The sequence below is a fragment of the Chironomus tepperi genome, unplaced genomic scaffold, assembly GCF_022539635.2.
Source record: "Chironomus tepperi strain 1889 unplaced genomic scaffold, CSIRO-AGI_Ctep_v1 contig_424, whole genome shotgun sequence".
Taxonomy (NCBI): Eukaryota; Metazoa; Arthropoda; class Insecta; order Diptera; family Chironomidae; genus Chironomus; species Chironomus tepperi.
Genome location: NW_027226546.1, coordinates 354,875 through 371,365, shown reverse-complemented (window position 1 = coordinate 371,365; position 16,491 = coordinate 354,875). Strand labels below are relative to the sequence as shown.

At 30.9% G+C, this 16,491-nt stretch overlaps 3 protein-coding genes across 3 annotated transcripts; 2 read left to right on the top strand and 1 right to left on the bottom strand.

Annotated features, from left to right (window-relative positions):
• Positions 1–1,502: 1,502 nt before the first annotated feature.
• insc (inscuteable) lies at positions 1,503–5,938 on the top strand. The gene is made up of 4 exons (XM_070649395.1): positions 1,503–1,729; positions 2,412–2,647; positions 3,080–4,897; positions 5,481–5,938. Exons 2-4 carry the CDS (start codon positions 2,414–2,416, stop codon positions 5,844–5,846), a joined length of 2,418 nt encoding a protein of 805 aa, XP_070505496.1. The 5' UTR covers positions 1,503–1,729; positions 2,412–2,413; the 3' UTR covers positions 5,847–5,938.
• Positions 5,939–6,510: 572 nt separating this feature from the next.
• GCS1 (mannosyl-oligosaccharide glucosidase) lies at positions 6,511–10,295 on the top strand. The gene is made up of 5 exons (XM_070649436.1): positions 6,511–6,603; positions 6,677–6,889; positions 6,949–7,620; positions 7,682–8,060; positions 8,125–10,295. The coding sequence occupies exons 1-5, from the start codon at positions 6,601–6,603 to the stop codon at positions 9,348–9,350; spliced, it is 2,493 nt and encodes an 830-aa protein (XP_070505537.1). The 5' UTR covers positions 6,511–6,600; the 3' UTR covers positions 9,351–10,295.
• A 1-nt stretch (position 10,296) lies between these two features.
• On the bottom strand, positions 10,297–16,336 carry Pino (protein pinocchio). Its single transcript, XM_070649439.1, has 4 exons — positions 16,135–16,336; positions 15,098–15,315; positions 11,479–11,804; positions 10,297–11,401 (listed from the first exon to the last, which is right to left on the bottom strand). The coding sequence occupies exons 2-4, from the start codon at positions 15,204–15,206 to the stop codon at positions 11,219–11,221; spliced, it is 618 nt and encodes a 205-aa protein (XP_070505540.1). The 5' UTR covers positions 15,207–15,315; positions 16,135–16,336; the 3' UTR covers positions 10,297–11,218.
• Between the last annotated feature and the right edge of the window lie 155 nt (positions 16,337–16,491).

Sequence of the window (16,491 nt, the reverse complement as noted above, 5' to 3'; positions counted from 1 at the left end):
CATTGATGATAAGCTATTCCGTTATCAAATTGGCACAAATTTGATGTCATAACGATCCATAAATGTAAATAAAATTCCTAGTGTCAATGAAACCTTATCAACCATATCAAGTAAGTATTAATTAATGGCTCATCAACTTACTTGAATCATCATCACCAACCACCGACCGTATGAATGAAATGGATGAATACGAGAAATAGAAATAAAGTATAACAATTTTAAAACATCTGTCACACATGAAAAGATACGACGACGCGTGTCAGTATGTGAACATTCTCATTCAATAATTTATAGGGGCTGAATTTATTATTTTGTTTTCTGTGCATTGTGTACGATCATCTTTAACACAAGACGTACTGTACGTGGTATATTGTCATCGTAACGGAAATGACTCTTGGGACATGTCTCGTACAAGACATTTAAATTTTCTTTTCATTGAAGCTGAGTAAATTAATGCATTAAAGCTGTATTTTCTTCTAGGAATCGTGGATGATCGTTAAATTTCAATTAAGATCTGTCTTCCTTGATAAAATTTTATGAAAAATTGTCACAAACACATCCAGAAGCATGTAAGCACGTTGAACCATCTGAGTTATATACATGCTTGTATAAGGGCTAGAAAGAGAATGAAAACAAAACATCGTACCGATAACTCACCCCAATTTTTAATAGTACTATTGCTTAGCGCATCTGCTATGTGCTTTATTATAGATTTTTGTGCATTACACACGTTGGTTTGATGGCAAGGGGAAAATATTCAGTAAATAAAACCGTTAGAAAAATCAAAAGTGCTCATTATGTAGCTATTGTACATATTCGGCAATATGCAATATGCAGTTCCTAGTTTGTGTAGAAATTTGACCATGAATAGGCAAACTGAATGAAATTTCTTTGAGTACTAAGCCTTGATCTTCTTAAGACTCTCATCAATATGCATACATTGAGCATAAAGGATTAACATTTTCTCTTTCCACAAAACTCATCTCTATTGTTACTTTAATTATTGTTGATCTTACATTAGTACCTGCATGTATTAAGTTTTGCAATCTAACATCCAGTTGAAACATCCAGATGATGTCAAGTTCGATTTATTCAGCCAGACTATAGGCAATCATCATCATCATAAAGTTAAAAGCATTTTTATTAGAATATTCTATTCCATATGAAGTCGGTCTGTTAGAACAATATGCTGCATTCATAAATAAATGTTCATGACCTACAATAAACAATAATAACAAGAGACTTGATTGTTTTCGAAATAGCATGGCAGTTGATAACAATATGCTTCAAAGTTAAGTATTTGGCAATGCCAACATTTGTGAAAAAAAATGTCTCAATTAAATAACGGCTAGAACAGCATTAAGATAAGGAAATTTCCTACATTGATAAAAATGCAATGTTTTATGAATGTTTTACGTAATGTGTCATTGTTTTACGTACGTATTTTGTGTCAATGATCATGTTGTTTACACATAAATTCGTCAGTTTTGAGACAACATTAAACGAGTTCAGACGTACATTTAATTTCGCTCCGTAAAAAAATATTTCGTGATCCGCAAATATACAGCGAATTAAGTATTCTTTAAACAAATAAAGGTGTAAAGGAATGTTAATATAAATAAACATTTCGCAAAAAAATATTAAATTCTTGGATATCAAGTGTGGCTCAATAGCTTCTGACAAGACAATATTTTTGTGATAAAATAAATTAAATAAAAAATCAGAATCGGTAAGTAAAAATTTGCATGACATACTTCTATCAGTGATATAAAAATATAAAGATCTAAATGCAGGATAAGGACAGTTAAATTAGATGTAGAAATGTAGACCAAACAGCAGAACTGTAACACATAATGGAAGTGATAATAGTGATTGACTTTCAGTGAATATTAATATTAAGAAGGAAGAAGAAAAGAATTTAAGTGAATGATAAAATGCAAAACAGGTAGTCGGATTGGGATTAATAATAATCAGCACGTTCAAGTGTGTGTATTTTCAGTGGAAAAAGATGTGATTCAATATTCTATGTGAACAATATCTAAGATGTGATGTAAATTAATGCCTCGAAGGAATTCCATTCGGGTGAACAAGCCGAATGCGTCACTATAATTTTCATTCATCCACAAGTTTTCATACATACATATTCACTCCTCAAACAGGCATTATCTCCGTCGCTTACTACGAATTGATATTCTTGAGAAATTTATATGAAATATTTGTAAATTATAGTGACTCACCTTTATGTGTACAGTATTTTTATGCTGTTTGCTCGGTTTCTTCATACCTAATAACATGCTGCCTATTTGAGAGTCTATTAAGAAACAATTAACTAGAAATCAATTGCTCATAAACTATGCATTACACTCTATAAAATCTACATAATTTCTCTTTATTCCTTACAACTTCTTTAGCCATGTTTCAACGATCGCAAAGTAAAGTGTGGTTTGGATCGCAACAGAACTCTGTTTATGATAATTTCTATTCGTTACCTACTTATTATGGCAACAATAATGCAAAAAATCCACTTCAATCAATCACAGAGGAATCATTTTCGTCACCGAAAAACGAATCATGTGATGAGCGTAAACGAAGCTTCCTTATTTGGGGAAATCGACATAGTCCTTCTAGTCAAAGTCACAAAAGTCAGGTAAGCAAAAATCATTTAATTTATTATTTACATTATATTGTCAGAGAAAGTGTTAAACTACTGATTTTATGGTGCATATTGTCGTGCGTCAAAATTATTGACGGACATTTTTATGACATCATTGAATTTTGGAAAGTAATCCTGAAATTTATTTGATTATGTGATCTTAAGGCAATTTTTTTAATCTCAAGATTTATTTAATCCAATCTTTTAATCTTGAGATTTATTTAATCCAATTAATTATTTCTTGAAAATAATTAAATTAAACAAACAAAAAATGATTAATTGATGGATCACATTCACGACTTCTTCGAATTCTTTAAAATGGCAGACACATGGCAATATTAACACATTCTTTACCTGTTCTTAATATAAATATTTCATCATTCATCTAATGGAATTTCCATTTATTTTATTTGCATATATATATAGGATTCAGGATTTTCTGACACAGACACATCACCAACAAATAATAATAATAATAGCAATAACCAGCATAATGTATCAAAGAACACTTCAGACAACAGCCAATCAAATCAAAGTTCACCATCTGCAAGCAGTCGAATTGCAACCCCTCCGACAGTAATCAGACGACCAGAAAAAAATCACATTTATGAAGAAATCACAACAGCAAGACGAATTTCATTCAGTGCACCATCGTCGCCAGTTAAGATTGACGATAATGAAATTAATAATAATGATATTGAACTTCAATCACAAATCAATGATATCAATTTCAATACAACCTCACCCATGAATACAAGCACTGACTCAGCTAGGTCATCATGCCGATCGTGTAAATTAAAACGTAGCCGAGTGATAACGAGGAATTCCACACGCACAAGACCAAATAATTCATTAAATGATACACTCGATAGTAATAACAATTATTCGTCAATAGATGATCAAAATCGATATAATAATGAGACAGTATATTTTGGATGTGGTAGTGAAAATAGTGTAATGGAGGAAAAGTCTTTACTATATTCCCCTAATTCGGCAGCACAGATTGAAATGTTTCCCACAGAAACATCAACCCCAGTAAAGTCACAACAAAATAGAAATAACGGAATTTTAAGACAACTATCTGAATTATTACCACAACCAGTAGTTTATAAGAATCAGTTACTTAATGGAAATTTAGAATCTGTACAATCATGGATTGATAGTCTTAAATATTCATTCTCATCTGAAGTCATGTCAACACTTCAATCAAAATCAATTGAAACAGAGAATATCGTATTGACACCGACATATGCTTATAAATTAATTAAAAGTCTTCAAAGTAAGTCATTCATGCTTCAACAGGAATTTGAAAAGGTTGAAAAATGTCCAAATCGAAATGACTTTTTGCCAGCAATACAACATTTAGCCGACTTATTGATTGAATTTATTGCAAAGCAGGAATCAAGACGAATGTATTTTGCACATCAACCAAAGCAATACAAGAAATTGACAGAGAATCTACAAAGTTTAAGAGAAATGTTAAAGGATTTAAAGAATATATGCTCAAAAATTGATGTAGACGATCTTGATGAATTTCCAATACACGATGACATGCAGTTGATCAAGCGATATTTCTTAATCACAATTAAAATATTGTTTAAAGTTCTTGTCTATGCCATTATTGAAAATATTGAGCACGCAAATAATGAAATTATGTTACGATCAAATATCACCCACATGGCAAATTTAATATCAAGTAATTACGAATATGAAGGAACATTTGCATCGTTGAACGATGCTTTTGTTACAAACAGTTTGGTTCGAGTGTTGCTTCTAGTCTGTTTAGAGAATAAAAATTCGTGGATAAGAGCTCTTTCACTAAGGACATTGTCCCTCGCGTGTACAACAGAAGAGACAATTCAACAATTTGAGTTAAACAGTGGCTTTGAAATTCTACGTGATATCATCATTGATAGACGACTGGTTACAAATGATCATTTGGAACAAGAAGTTCGAGAATCTATAAGCTTATTAGCATCAATCACAGCACCATGGCAAGCATCAGATTATTGTAATAATTTTAAAGAGCTTGTAGACTATGCTGATGACTATATTGAAGGAATAAGTCATTTATTAGAAATGACAAAAAATTCCCAAACGCTACTCATATGTGTTGCAGTCTTAAACAATTTATCACGACTTGTGTCTTCATCAATTTATTCTCTAGTTTCACATCAAACACTTTCAATCTTGACGAAGGTCTTTGAACAGCAAATTAGTGGCGAATATACAATATTCTTTGTGGTAAGTTGAGAATGTTCTAAGCTATTGTTTTATACGCATTCTAGCTGAGTAGCAGACGAAAATTTCGGCAATTTTTTATTAACGGATTTTATTTTTTTGAATTTTATGTTTCGTTCTCACTAACACAATCAAATTAAGATCAAATATTTTCAATCTATAAATTCCGAAGCATTTAATGATCAATTTACGATTTAATTACCTGATAATGAAAAGCAGGCTTTGCAATTATACGGCAATTTATAATTGAGCTGCTTTAGAGTGGTTTTTAATAGTGCAATTTAGGAATTTTGTTTTGATTCAGTTTGTAAATAAACAATTTAGAAGGCGGAAATTCAAAATTTTATTAGCCGTTAAATTTGAATTTTTGAAAGTCGTTAAATTTTGAATTTTTAAAAATCGTTAAATTTTAACATTTTAGTAATCGTAAGATTTTTGTCAATTCCCAAAGCTAAATTTTGATTCCATCAAACAATTTGAATTAAAATAACTAGTTACTGCATCTAAAATGCTATAAAAATGAACATTTATAATTAACTACGGAACAATGGATTAATTTATATTCATGTTTTTCTTTTTTTCCCAGGAACAAACGACGTCTGTAATTTTCAACATGAGTCAGAATAGAAAAAGTCACTATCATCTAACCAGCAAGAATATCTTGAATTTTATTTTTGACATCTTTCTTACCATTCATCACTTAGATTGTTGTGATTCATCTCAGTCAAAAGCAAAACGTAGAAGTATTAAACATATTCTTAATACCTTAAAACAACTAGAATTGACATCATCAAGTCATGAATTAACTGAATTTATTCGTTCGATAATCACAAAAATTCACAGAAGGCTATTTGAGATGGATTTTGATGAGTCGACAGATGCATATGAAGTCAGTAGAACTAGTAAAAATGTTACAAAGATTAGTATTTATTCACAAGAGACATTCTTATAAAAATGTTTATTAGACTTAGTGCCACCAATCTAGTTTATTATACTTAATTATTGAATTATAGTTACTATTAAAATAAATTATATACTTATTCGTACCGAAATAGCTGTCTTTTCATGTTTAGGAATTCTTTTTATCTACAAGAATATTTCAGGGTATTAAGAGATTAACAGAATTAAGTGCATTTTTGTGAATTACTGTTTTAGAATGAATTTAACATTCTTAAACGACTGATATTTTTTTGAATTTTTGGCTAATCCATGTCGCTGCTTCAAATCCAAACCAATATTTATATATGTGGTCATATTTTTCTCCGGTAAAATACACATAATAGTGTTGGTAATTTTCAAAAATTTAACGGTCACTGTATGACCACATCAATATATAAATGTGGTCATACAAAAAAAAATTTTGAAAATTACCAACACTTTGAAAATTTTAAAAGTTCGTATACATAAATATTGGACCACATATATATATATTGATCCAAACAAAAATGATATTTGAATTTCAAAAGCTCGTTGTAACATTTTGAACAATTTTGATCAAATCTAAACCCGTAAAAACAGAAAAGCAACCATTTACTTTAATTATAGCAGCAATGAATCGTTTCTGCATCAAAATATCAAACAATTCTAGTAAAATCATCAATCCAAATTTGTGCAAAAGAATTGCAAAATGATTTTTGGAATTGCCCAATAACAAAAATTCTTATCAAAAGCGAAAATTCATCGTAGGTCGGAAAAAATTAAATTAAATGGTAAACAGATATAATAACACGTCATCTTCAATCAAATAACATATATTTTACATAATTGCATATTATTAAACAGGTCAGAAATAGAAAACACATCAATCAACATGAAAATTCCTCGAAACAAAATTCAACTAACTCGTCATCAGAAAAAAATAGCAATACATCAAATACACATAATAATCAAGGCTCGCCAGCCCGAAAGAAGATGATGTCCCTTTCGTCGTGGTATGTTGCTGTTGGAATCGCAAGCATAGGGGTTGTGATGTATTTCGTGTATATTGGATATTTGGTAAGATCCAGGCAGATTTATTGATTGGTTATAAAGTATTTAATTAATGTATATTTTAGGAAACGAGAGTAAATACACCGATTGATGAGAAGAGAATCGTACCAAAAGATCCAGATTCAGAAACATACTGGAATACGTATCGTGCCAACACGTATTTTGGTCTTAAAACTAGAGATCCACATTCAGTTGTTTTCGGTCTGATGTGGTATTTCCCTCATATGCTTAAACAGAATGGCGATGGTATTAGACATTGGTGTAAATTGGAAGATGGTTTAAAAAAGTACGGATGGACACAACATGATGGAAAGAATTTCGGTATTCAAGAAATACACGACGACGATTATCTCATAACTACTTCCTTCATCAAATTCTATACAAACAAATTCGGCGGTGAATGGACAGCACGAATTAATGTCCAACCAAAGAATCCAAATCGAACAGATCCAATGTCCTTAATTTGGTATGCTGCTTTGGACGAGAAAACGGAAGGAAATTTGAAAGCAACTTATGAGAATATGTATGGCATTGAAGGTGATTCAAAGAATCTCGGCAACTTCAAAGTCAACTTGCATAATACCAGAGGCAAAATTATAAAGCAGTCGTTCCTTAGTACTGTTGCACCGAGCTTGCAATACTTAAAAGAAACAGTTTTATCAAATTTGCGTCTGGCCAGCGATAAAGTTACGAAACAAAAATTCATTATTTTAGCCGGTGATACACTCGATGAAACGGTACGTAAATTACCTATAAGCATGTCTAATAGCTATTATTAAAATTATGTTCTATTTTTAGACCAAACCAAATTTTGTTGCTTTGCAATTAAACGTTGAACTTCCATTTACGTTAGATATTACCTTCCAAAGTCAACCAAATACTAGCTCCTACACAGAAGACCTGATTCCACTACCCATAGCGGACGATTATACGAAATTATTAGCAAAGAAAAGCACAGAATTTCATACGAGATTTTCAGACGTTTTTCAATTGAAGCAGAAAGGATATAATGACGAGGAAATTAAGGCAGCTGAAGCAGCACTTTCTAATATGCTTGGAAGTATCGGATACTTCTATGGTTCTTCAAAAGTTCAAAGCGTTCATAATAAAGGTCCTGTTCCATACTGGAAAGCAGCTTTGTTGACTGCTGTTCCTTCTCGTTCATTCTTTCCGAGAGGTTTGTATTGCTTTATAGCTGACGTGTCTAAAATTACTTAATGTCCTTCGATTCTATATTTCAGGTTTCCTATGGGACGAAGGATTTCATGGCCTATTAATCTCAACGTGGGATCTCGACATTGAATTAGACATCATTAGTCATTGGTTTGACTTGATTAACATCGAAGGATGGATTCCGAGAGAGCAAATTTTGGGCGTTGAAGCACTTGCTAAAGTTCCTGAACAATTTGTCGTTCAACACAATACGAATGCCAATCCTCCTACATTCTTCATCACACTTAAGCACATGCTTGATAATTATTTAGAGGAAATGCTTAAAAGGAAGCGTTTAGCTGTCCTTGAAAGATTATATCCACGTTTACATGCATGGTTCCAGTGGTTTAACACAACGCAACGTGGTGAGATTTTAGGAACTTATAGATGGAGAGGACGTCAAGAAAACAGCATCCATGAATTAAATCCAAAAACATTAACATCTGGTCTTGATGACTTTCCAAGATCATCACATCCAACAGATTCTGAGAGACATGTTGATTTAAGATGTTGGATAGCATTGGCATCAAGTGTCATGGTTCAAATAGGAAACATGTTAGGCAAGAATGTCGAAAAGTACGAAGAAACTTATGAGTTCTTAACTGACAATCAACTCCTTCAAAGTCAGCATTATTCATCAAAATCAAAATCCTTTGCTGATTATGGATTGCACACAGATTCCGTATCACTCAAAAGACCACCTCCACCACCGCCAAATCCAAATAAGAGTCCTTACGATAGACCTCAAGTTCTTGATAAGATTCGTGTGGTATATGGCCATCCTGAATTAAAACTTGTTGATACGACATTCGGCTATGTAAACCTGTTTCCATTTTTATTGCAAATTATTGAGCCACACAATCCAATACTTGGCACAACATTGACAAAAATAAGAGATCCGGATTTAATATGGACGAATTATGGATTGAGGTCGTTAGCAAAATCATCTCCACTATACATGAAACGCAATACGGAGCACGATCCTCCATATTGGCGCGGACAGATTTGGATCAACATTAATTATCTGGCGCTTAGAAGTCTTTATTATTATATGCATCAACAAGGTCCTTATGCGACCCAAGCCAAAGAAGTTTATACTGAATTACGTAATAATGTTGTGACAAATGTCCTTAAACAATACAAATTGACGGGATACATATGGGAGCAATATAGTGATCAAGGAAAGGGAATGGGATGTTATCCATTTACTGGATGGTCAGCTCTCTTTGTCATGATTATGTCAGAAAAATATTAGAAAAAAGTTGCTCAACTTGCAGTCTTCATTTCCTTCACTTACTGAATTTTTGATTAAGATAAAATAATAATGTTAACGATGTTTACGCGATGCTAATATCATAGAATATTGGAACTTGTAGGAAATGAGGATAGAAAAAATGGCCTAATTATTATGATCAATTATCGTTACGATGATAATTTTATACAGCATTTTATTTGTTACCATTTCCACTTTTATTGTTTTTTTTTGTACTGTCGTTTTGTTAAACGTGTTTTTTATGTCATAATATTTTATGAACGCATTCTTTGCAAAAAAAAAGCAAATGAGCTTTGTGATGGATGAGTAAATTCAGGAAGTACTCTAATTAATCAAGCATTAATCAATCAACCGTCATAAACATTCAGACGGATGTCTTAATCCAAGGATTATTGCTATCTTTGTAATGCATTGTGGGGTTGTAATTGGAACTCTGCATGAACGTACTACTAAGCTGCATCCTTAATTTAGAGACTAGTCCAAATCCAAGTATAATCTTGGATCTTAAATCCTTGGGTTTACTTGAAAAAACCGTTAATTTGAATAATTCAAAACTGTTCAGTAATTATTTGGTTCATTTCAGTTCAGTTCATTTGAATTTGAAATGACCGTTAAAATCTGAAAATAACAGTCAAAATGCAAAATATGGCATCCGAGCTGATCAGATTGAATTGCAAAGCATTCGCGTCCTTCCTGCATTTGATTATTTAATTAACTTACATTGTTAAACTCTTGATTGAATCAATTAAAACAACATTCTTCTTTTTTTCTAAAACTTAAAGAACTTTTTAATTTATTTAAAAATTAAGTATTCGTCATTTCCATTGTGTGAAAATTTTCAAAATTTATCATTATAAATGAAAATTTAAATCTTTAAAATTAAATTTTTTTTTTGTAAAAAAACAAAAAAAAAACTAATAAAGTACATGAAATTTAAGGGAGATTTTAAATTAATTAACAAAAGAAACAAAAATTGAAAGAAAAATTCACTTTGATGCAGAAAAAGACTAAAAAAAACTTTTTATGAATAATTCTAGTATAATTAATAATAAATTTTCTCTTTTCTTAAATGCGTAGAGATTCGAAAAATATACAATTATGTAGAAAATTTATTTAAGATATTTAAAAATTTCTTTTGTGTCTTCGAATACATATCACATTTTTTTTCACGATTTTTTGCATTTGTTTAATTAAGGACTTTTTTATATCTTTTGCAATAATAATGATGGAAACAAAATTTTTTTGATCCCTGTCGATTCTCTTTCAAAAAATGTTTTAAACTCTTTTGTCTAATTAAGGGGCTCGTTTGTAAATGACATTCATCAAAACATTGGATTTTTGGGCTCAAAAGCCATCAAAACATTGAATTTTTAGGCTCAAAAACCATCAAAACATTGGATTTTTGGCTCAAAAGCCATTAAAACATTGAATTTTTAGGCTCAAAAGCCTTCAAAACATTGGATTTTTAGGCTCAAAAGCTATCAAAACATTGGATTTTGAGTTCAAGAAAGTCCAAAAACATTCAAATTTTGTTTAATCCTGGGATTAAAATTAAATCCAATGTTTAATCCTCAAATCAAGATAATATCCAATGTTTTTTCAAGGAATCTTAAGTAAATTCAATGTTTTACGTCAATCATGATGGATGTCACTTGCTAACGACTCCCTTTCTTATCTTAAACCTCACAGAAAATATTACATTACATGTTATATGCAAAAAGTACTTTTTCATTCTGGTTTAACCAGATTTAAATAATAAAATTTTATCTAATTAATTAAAAAAAAAAATGACTGATGATGCCTTTATACAATGGATCTATAAGATTATTATTTATGGACATCCATATAATTTAACTCTGAACGTGCAACTTCTCTAGACGTCGACACAAATCGTTGGGATAAAAATGGCTCATACTACATGATGTTGTTGAAGGATTTATGAAAGTAATTGACGATTCTGCAGGACGTGTCTCAAATGGATTACCATAGTATTTACAGGTGCCATTCCACTTTGCAGTACGATAAGTATGAGTCTATAGTTAGAATAAAATAAATATCATATGTCATTATTATTTCAACAAATGTAGCCACATGTATGCAAAATATTTACCATTGAGAAATCTCTCGTCCAGACATTTCCGCATGATCCATCGCATTTGGGGCATGGTTTTGTAATTGCATATCCACCGCATTCAGCACAATCAAATGAAAAATGATCATCTGTCCAACAAACGCCACAGCTTAAACAGCTTTGACCCAATTGAGCCTTTAAGTCTTCGAGATTAAGTGTGTCTGATGACAAGTCATATGAACTAGATGCCATGTCTGATAACGATGATGATACGCTCACACTTCGTATCGATGAGCAATAATCACTTAATAAGAATGGTGCTGAACGTACTCCGACCAATGACATATTGAAGCTTGTTCCGGTAGCTGTAGATGAAATGGATTTAAATTTAAATTAATTAATCTTATTTAATCTATTATTTTAAATTGATTGACACATATTTTTCTTTTCTATGCTTGCGTACTTACTTTATTATTAATAATAACTGAAGTGATTGACTATTGTTTGAATATTTATATTTTTAAATAGTAATTAATCTTATTTTTCCTCTGCTGTATATATAGCCTGTTCACTTTGGATAACAATGTAAGCCTTTTGTCTTCTTTAAAATGACAATAAGTAATCAACTTTTTAAATTATTTTTCTCTTCGTTCGCACGAAACGATCTGCTTGAAATAACAACTTGAACTGATGAATGTCGACGACGTATGACTTGTATTTATAAAAATTCACGTGATTTTGCCTTCTGTTTTATGAGTGAGAATATTTTAAAAAATATAAATTTCTTCTTCGCAGATTTTCTCTGAGAATATGACTAAGGAACACGCGACAAATGTATGCCAAATGATGCTTATTAAGAGAATTTTGAAAGTTTGTCCTTAAGAGAATAAATGAATTGTCAATTGGGAGAATTGATTTTAAACGTATTTTAATTGTTTCTGATTTTTAAGTGGATTATTTAATGAAATTATTCATGAAACAAATCGAAGGTTTTATTCTGTGGAGAAAGTCTAGACATTGTAAATTAAACGGATTCAGGAGATTTGAATATTAACGACTTTCAAAAATTTGAAATGAAACTCTGTTCAAATTTTTTAGATTTAACGGATTTCAAAAATTTGAAAATCAGCAACATTCAAAAACTTGAACTTCAATGGCTTTCAAAAATTTAAAATTTACCGGATATCAAAAGTTTGAATTTTAAATTTTTTTGAAATTTTCTAACGTTTTTCAAAAATTCAAATTTTGATAAATCGTCAAAAAATAATTTTCCCCTGCAAAATTTGAATTCTAACGAATTTTTGAAGATTGAAAAATGAAATGAAAAGAAACGAACTAAGAATTACTGAACAACTTGTCTGTTCATAAAGACTCATTTAATTCCAGTTCAGTACACTTCAATCAAAAAAGCCGGCAAAACAAAGAAACTGTAATGCGCAAAACAGCCAGCAGTTAATGAGAATCAGAATGATGCAAGATTACGAGTAGAATTTCATCAAAATCATGTGTTATCACACAAATAATACAAAGTGTAATTTCCCCGAAAATCAGAAATCCCTTAATATGTGAACAATCTCATCCGCCTACAAAAAATGTGACATCAACGTTATTTCTTTATGACTGGTTATATCCAGAATTATAACAATTAATACGGCGCATTTTTTTATTACGAAAATTGCTGTTCATTGCGTTTATTCGTGATTCGTATTCATAATCTGTTCCATTTGGGTAGTGATAGCTAGATATTTGCGGAACAAAACATCATACACAGAAATGTGCAAATTAATTGAAAGAATAAGCGACGCTGAACAATATTGTTCTCATTTAGTTAGTCTGTATCATTAATTGAGTGAGACATAACTAGATTTATAAGTTTTAACTGGAAGTTTTCGACTCTAGAAAATTGAGCGGGAGAGAGAATCGATTACTTAATATTTTTTTTGCGGATATCAGCAATGCATTCTCATTTCTACGAAGCTTATTCATATCAAGTATCAAGGAATATAAATTCATCATTTCTTTTGTATTCGATTACGAATTTAAGCATTCTTATGAATCTCTGGATGTTGAACCAAACCGGTCTTTAATAGCCGACAGATGTTCTCATGCTTATCATTATTCATTATAACTTCTTATTCTTGTTAGACTTTGTGGCCGACACGTTTTTGTGGTTTATTAATGAGATAAAACTTAATCAATGAACAACAAGCGTGTCTGTGCTACCTGTGCGTCTAATTGGTCAATAAAGATGTCAACATTGTAAGGAACTGCGTGAAATCTCAAATCTAATTAAATATTGAAGAAATCCCACACGCTGAACAATAAGGCACAAAAATAATCTAGAATATCTTGCATGAAATAGGAAACTTGTTGATGATTGTTGTGTAATTGAATCATATTTTATAATAAGTAATTAGCGACAGTAGGGAATTTGCCTGAATTGTATACATAATATACATAAACGACCAGTGCATGTATAATCGAAGTTCGAGTCTCATATCACAAAACAACTTGATCGCGCGTCTTGTTTTGACTATAAATATTCATATGAGTATAAATATAATAAAAAAAGTGGAAAAAAGAGAATATATGGAAATAAAAAAAGGTCTGACTCGCGATGAACTTACACGTGATAGAAGAGAGGAAAAATCGAATGATTTGAAGGTCATTTAGGCATTGATCTAGCAAAAAAAAAAGAATCACGATTCGACAGTGTCATGATTTTGTGTTTATAAACATTCAATACCGATTATTCCAGGTATGCATGCACAACCAGTCATTGTTTAACTATTTCAAATTGCAAGCTTGAATAAATTCATCCGCATGCAGCAAACATATGTTTAGCTCGTAAATCTGTCATTAAAAGTGATTTTTCTTTTGTGCTTCTTCGTGCACTTTGTTTTAGTGCATTTACCTAGCGAGGTACTGCTGAATACACTTTGGGTGACTAGAACTGACTATGGCATTCAAGGTAAATTTTGATTAGATTGCGATAAAGTTGGTGGATTAAGTGTAATTAGCAGGCATTGACATTGAAGTTTAGAAAATTTGTTCGAGGATTAAGCTAGGCAGTTCGCAAATAAGTATCTTAATCCAATGGTTCGCATGCTCGGATTAAAATTAAATCTAAGGATTAAAACAATTCAGATTAAATTTTGAATGTCGGGATTCCAATTTTTGAATTTAGAAAATCAAAGCTAACTGGGTCAAACAATTCCAAGGATTATGTAAATTTAAACCCAAGGATTAAAAATTTAACCCTAGAAATTACCCGGAATTCCAAAACAACAACAACTCAAAGTCTAAAAAGTCAATAAAATAGGTAATTAAAACCAAATTAAAACTAAAAAATTCCAATTCAATGAATTATTCCCAACCATTAATGGATTAAATACGAGTTCAATGCCAATAATCACATTTAAGTTTCACTTGATACTATGCGGCAACAAAAAGAAAGAAAATGCCCTTTTGTCATTCATTCCTAAGTAAATGTAGACTTTTCTACTAGATTCTTCTTTTCTGTATCCAGAGGCATTAAGATAAGCATGTTGTTTTTTTTGATATCAATCACGTAACGAATAAGAGGAGCCATGACAAAAAAAAATAATGTCATATTATGATAATGAAACTTTTGTGTCTCATCACTGAATAAACTTACCTGATAACGATTCAATGCTTCCATTTATATCACTATTTGCTGTTGTCAGCTGTTCCAAGTCGATTTCTTGCTCCTCAAATTTAAATGTTTCATTCCAATCAGTCTTCATGCTCTTGACAATTGTTTTGTTTTCTCTTTTTTTATTTATTAATATTTAATGGCAATATTATTTACTGCTGTTGCTACTTCTGTATAAGTCGAGTGAACTCTCTGTCTGTCTGTAATGTTTTGAGACATGGAGAAGAAGCAAGAAAAAAAGAAATAATAATAATAGTTAGTACAATGTGATGTGGAGATTTCAGCAACAGTATTATGTGTAAATAAATTTATTTATTTCTTCTACACACTTCTTCTTTATTTTAGCACAACCTTATTCCACTTTTGTCTGCACTTTGACTTTGGTCTAAATTATGACAAACTGAACTGATTCTAACTAACCGTTTCAACGGATTAAATTCAAATGTCAAATTTTGAATCGGTTTTTGGAATTCAATTTTGAAATTTTTTTCAAATATTTTTTGACCGTTAATTTTCAAATATTTTTTAACCGTTATTTCTTAAACTCTTTTTTGAAACTAAATTCTTCGAACGCTAGATTTTGCAATCTATTAATACCGGATTTTATCAGCACAATGGTACATGTGAATGAAATGCGCGTACGACAATAACATATGATCAACTCTATCCTAGTTATTTATTTTTATTTTATTTTTTTTCTCTTATTTTCGCGAGATATTGAGATGATGAGCTTGCGTATACTTGAAAAATAAACAGGTGTCAAAGAAACCCCCCAAAAAAGAGACCTCACACTCACATAAAAAATCACGAGTTTTTGGCAAACATTAACAAACACATCAAAATAAAATAAAACACTTGAGCGATTGTCCCAAATTCATTCATTAATAATTATGAATACATGTATGTTAAACACTTAAACTGCTCGATACGATCAGGAAATGGAAATAATTTAAATACAAAAAAAATAATAATAATAGAAGTTGAAGAAAAAAAAGTCAAAAGTTATTGACGACAAATACCTGGCAAATTTAGTATTAATTGATGTTACAAATCAAATTGTACTCGATATTTAAATTAAACTTCTATGGCACTTCTGTATTTTTTTGACATAAATTCAGTCGCCAAACTCAGTTTAACTAAATTATTTTTAAATAAAAGATTAACTTTTGTGCAAAAAAAAATTCGCGTTTCGTCAACGATTTTTCCTTTCTACTTCTGTTGTGCCTGCGATTCGCATCTAGGCTTATTTAAATTTTTACGGCCGTTATTTCCTGCTTACTCATATTGTCTTGTGGTGTAATACAGCAGAAAAATGAATGACATCCTCCTTCATAGCATTATTATTATCATTATTATTTATTTTTCTTTTTAAATTT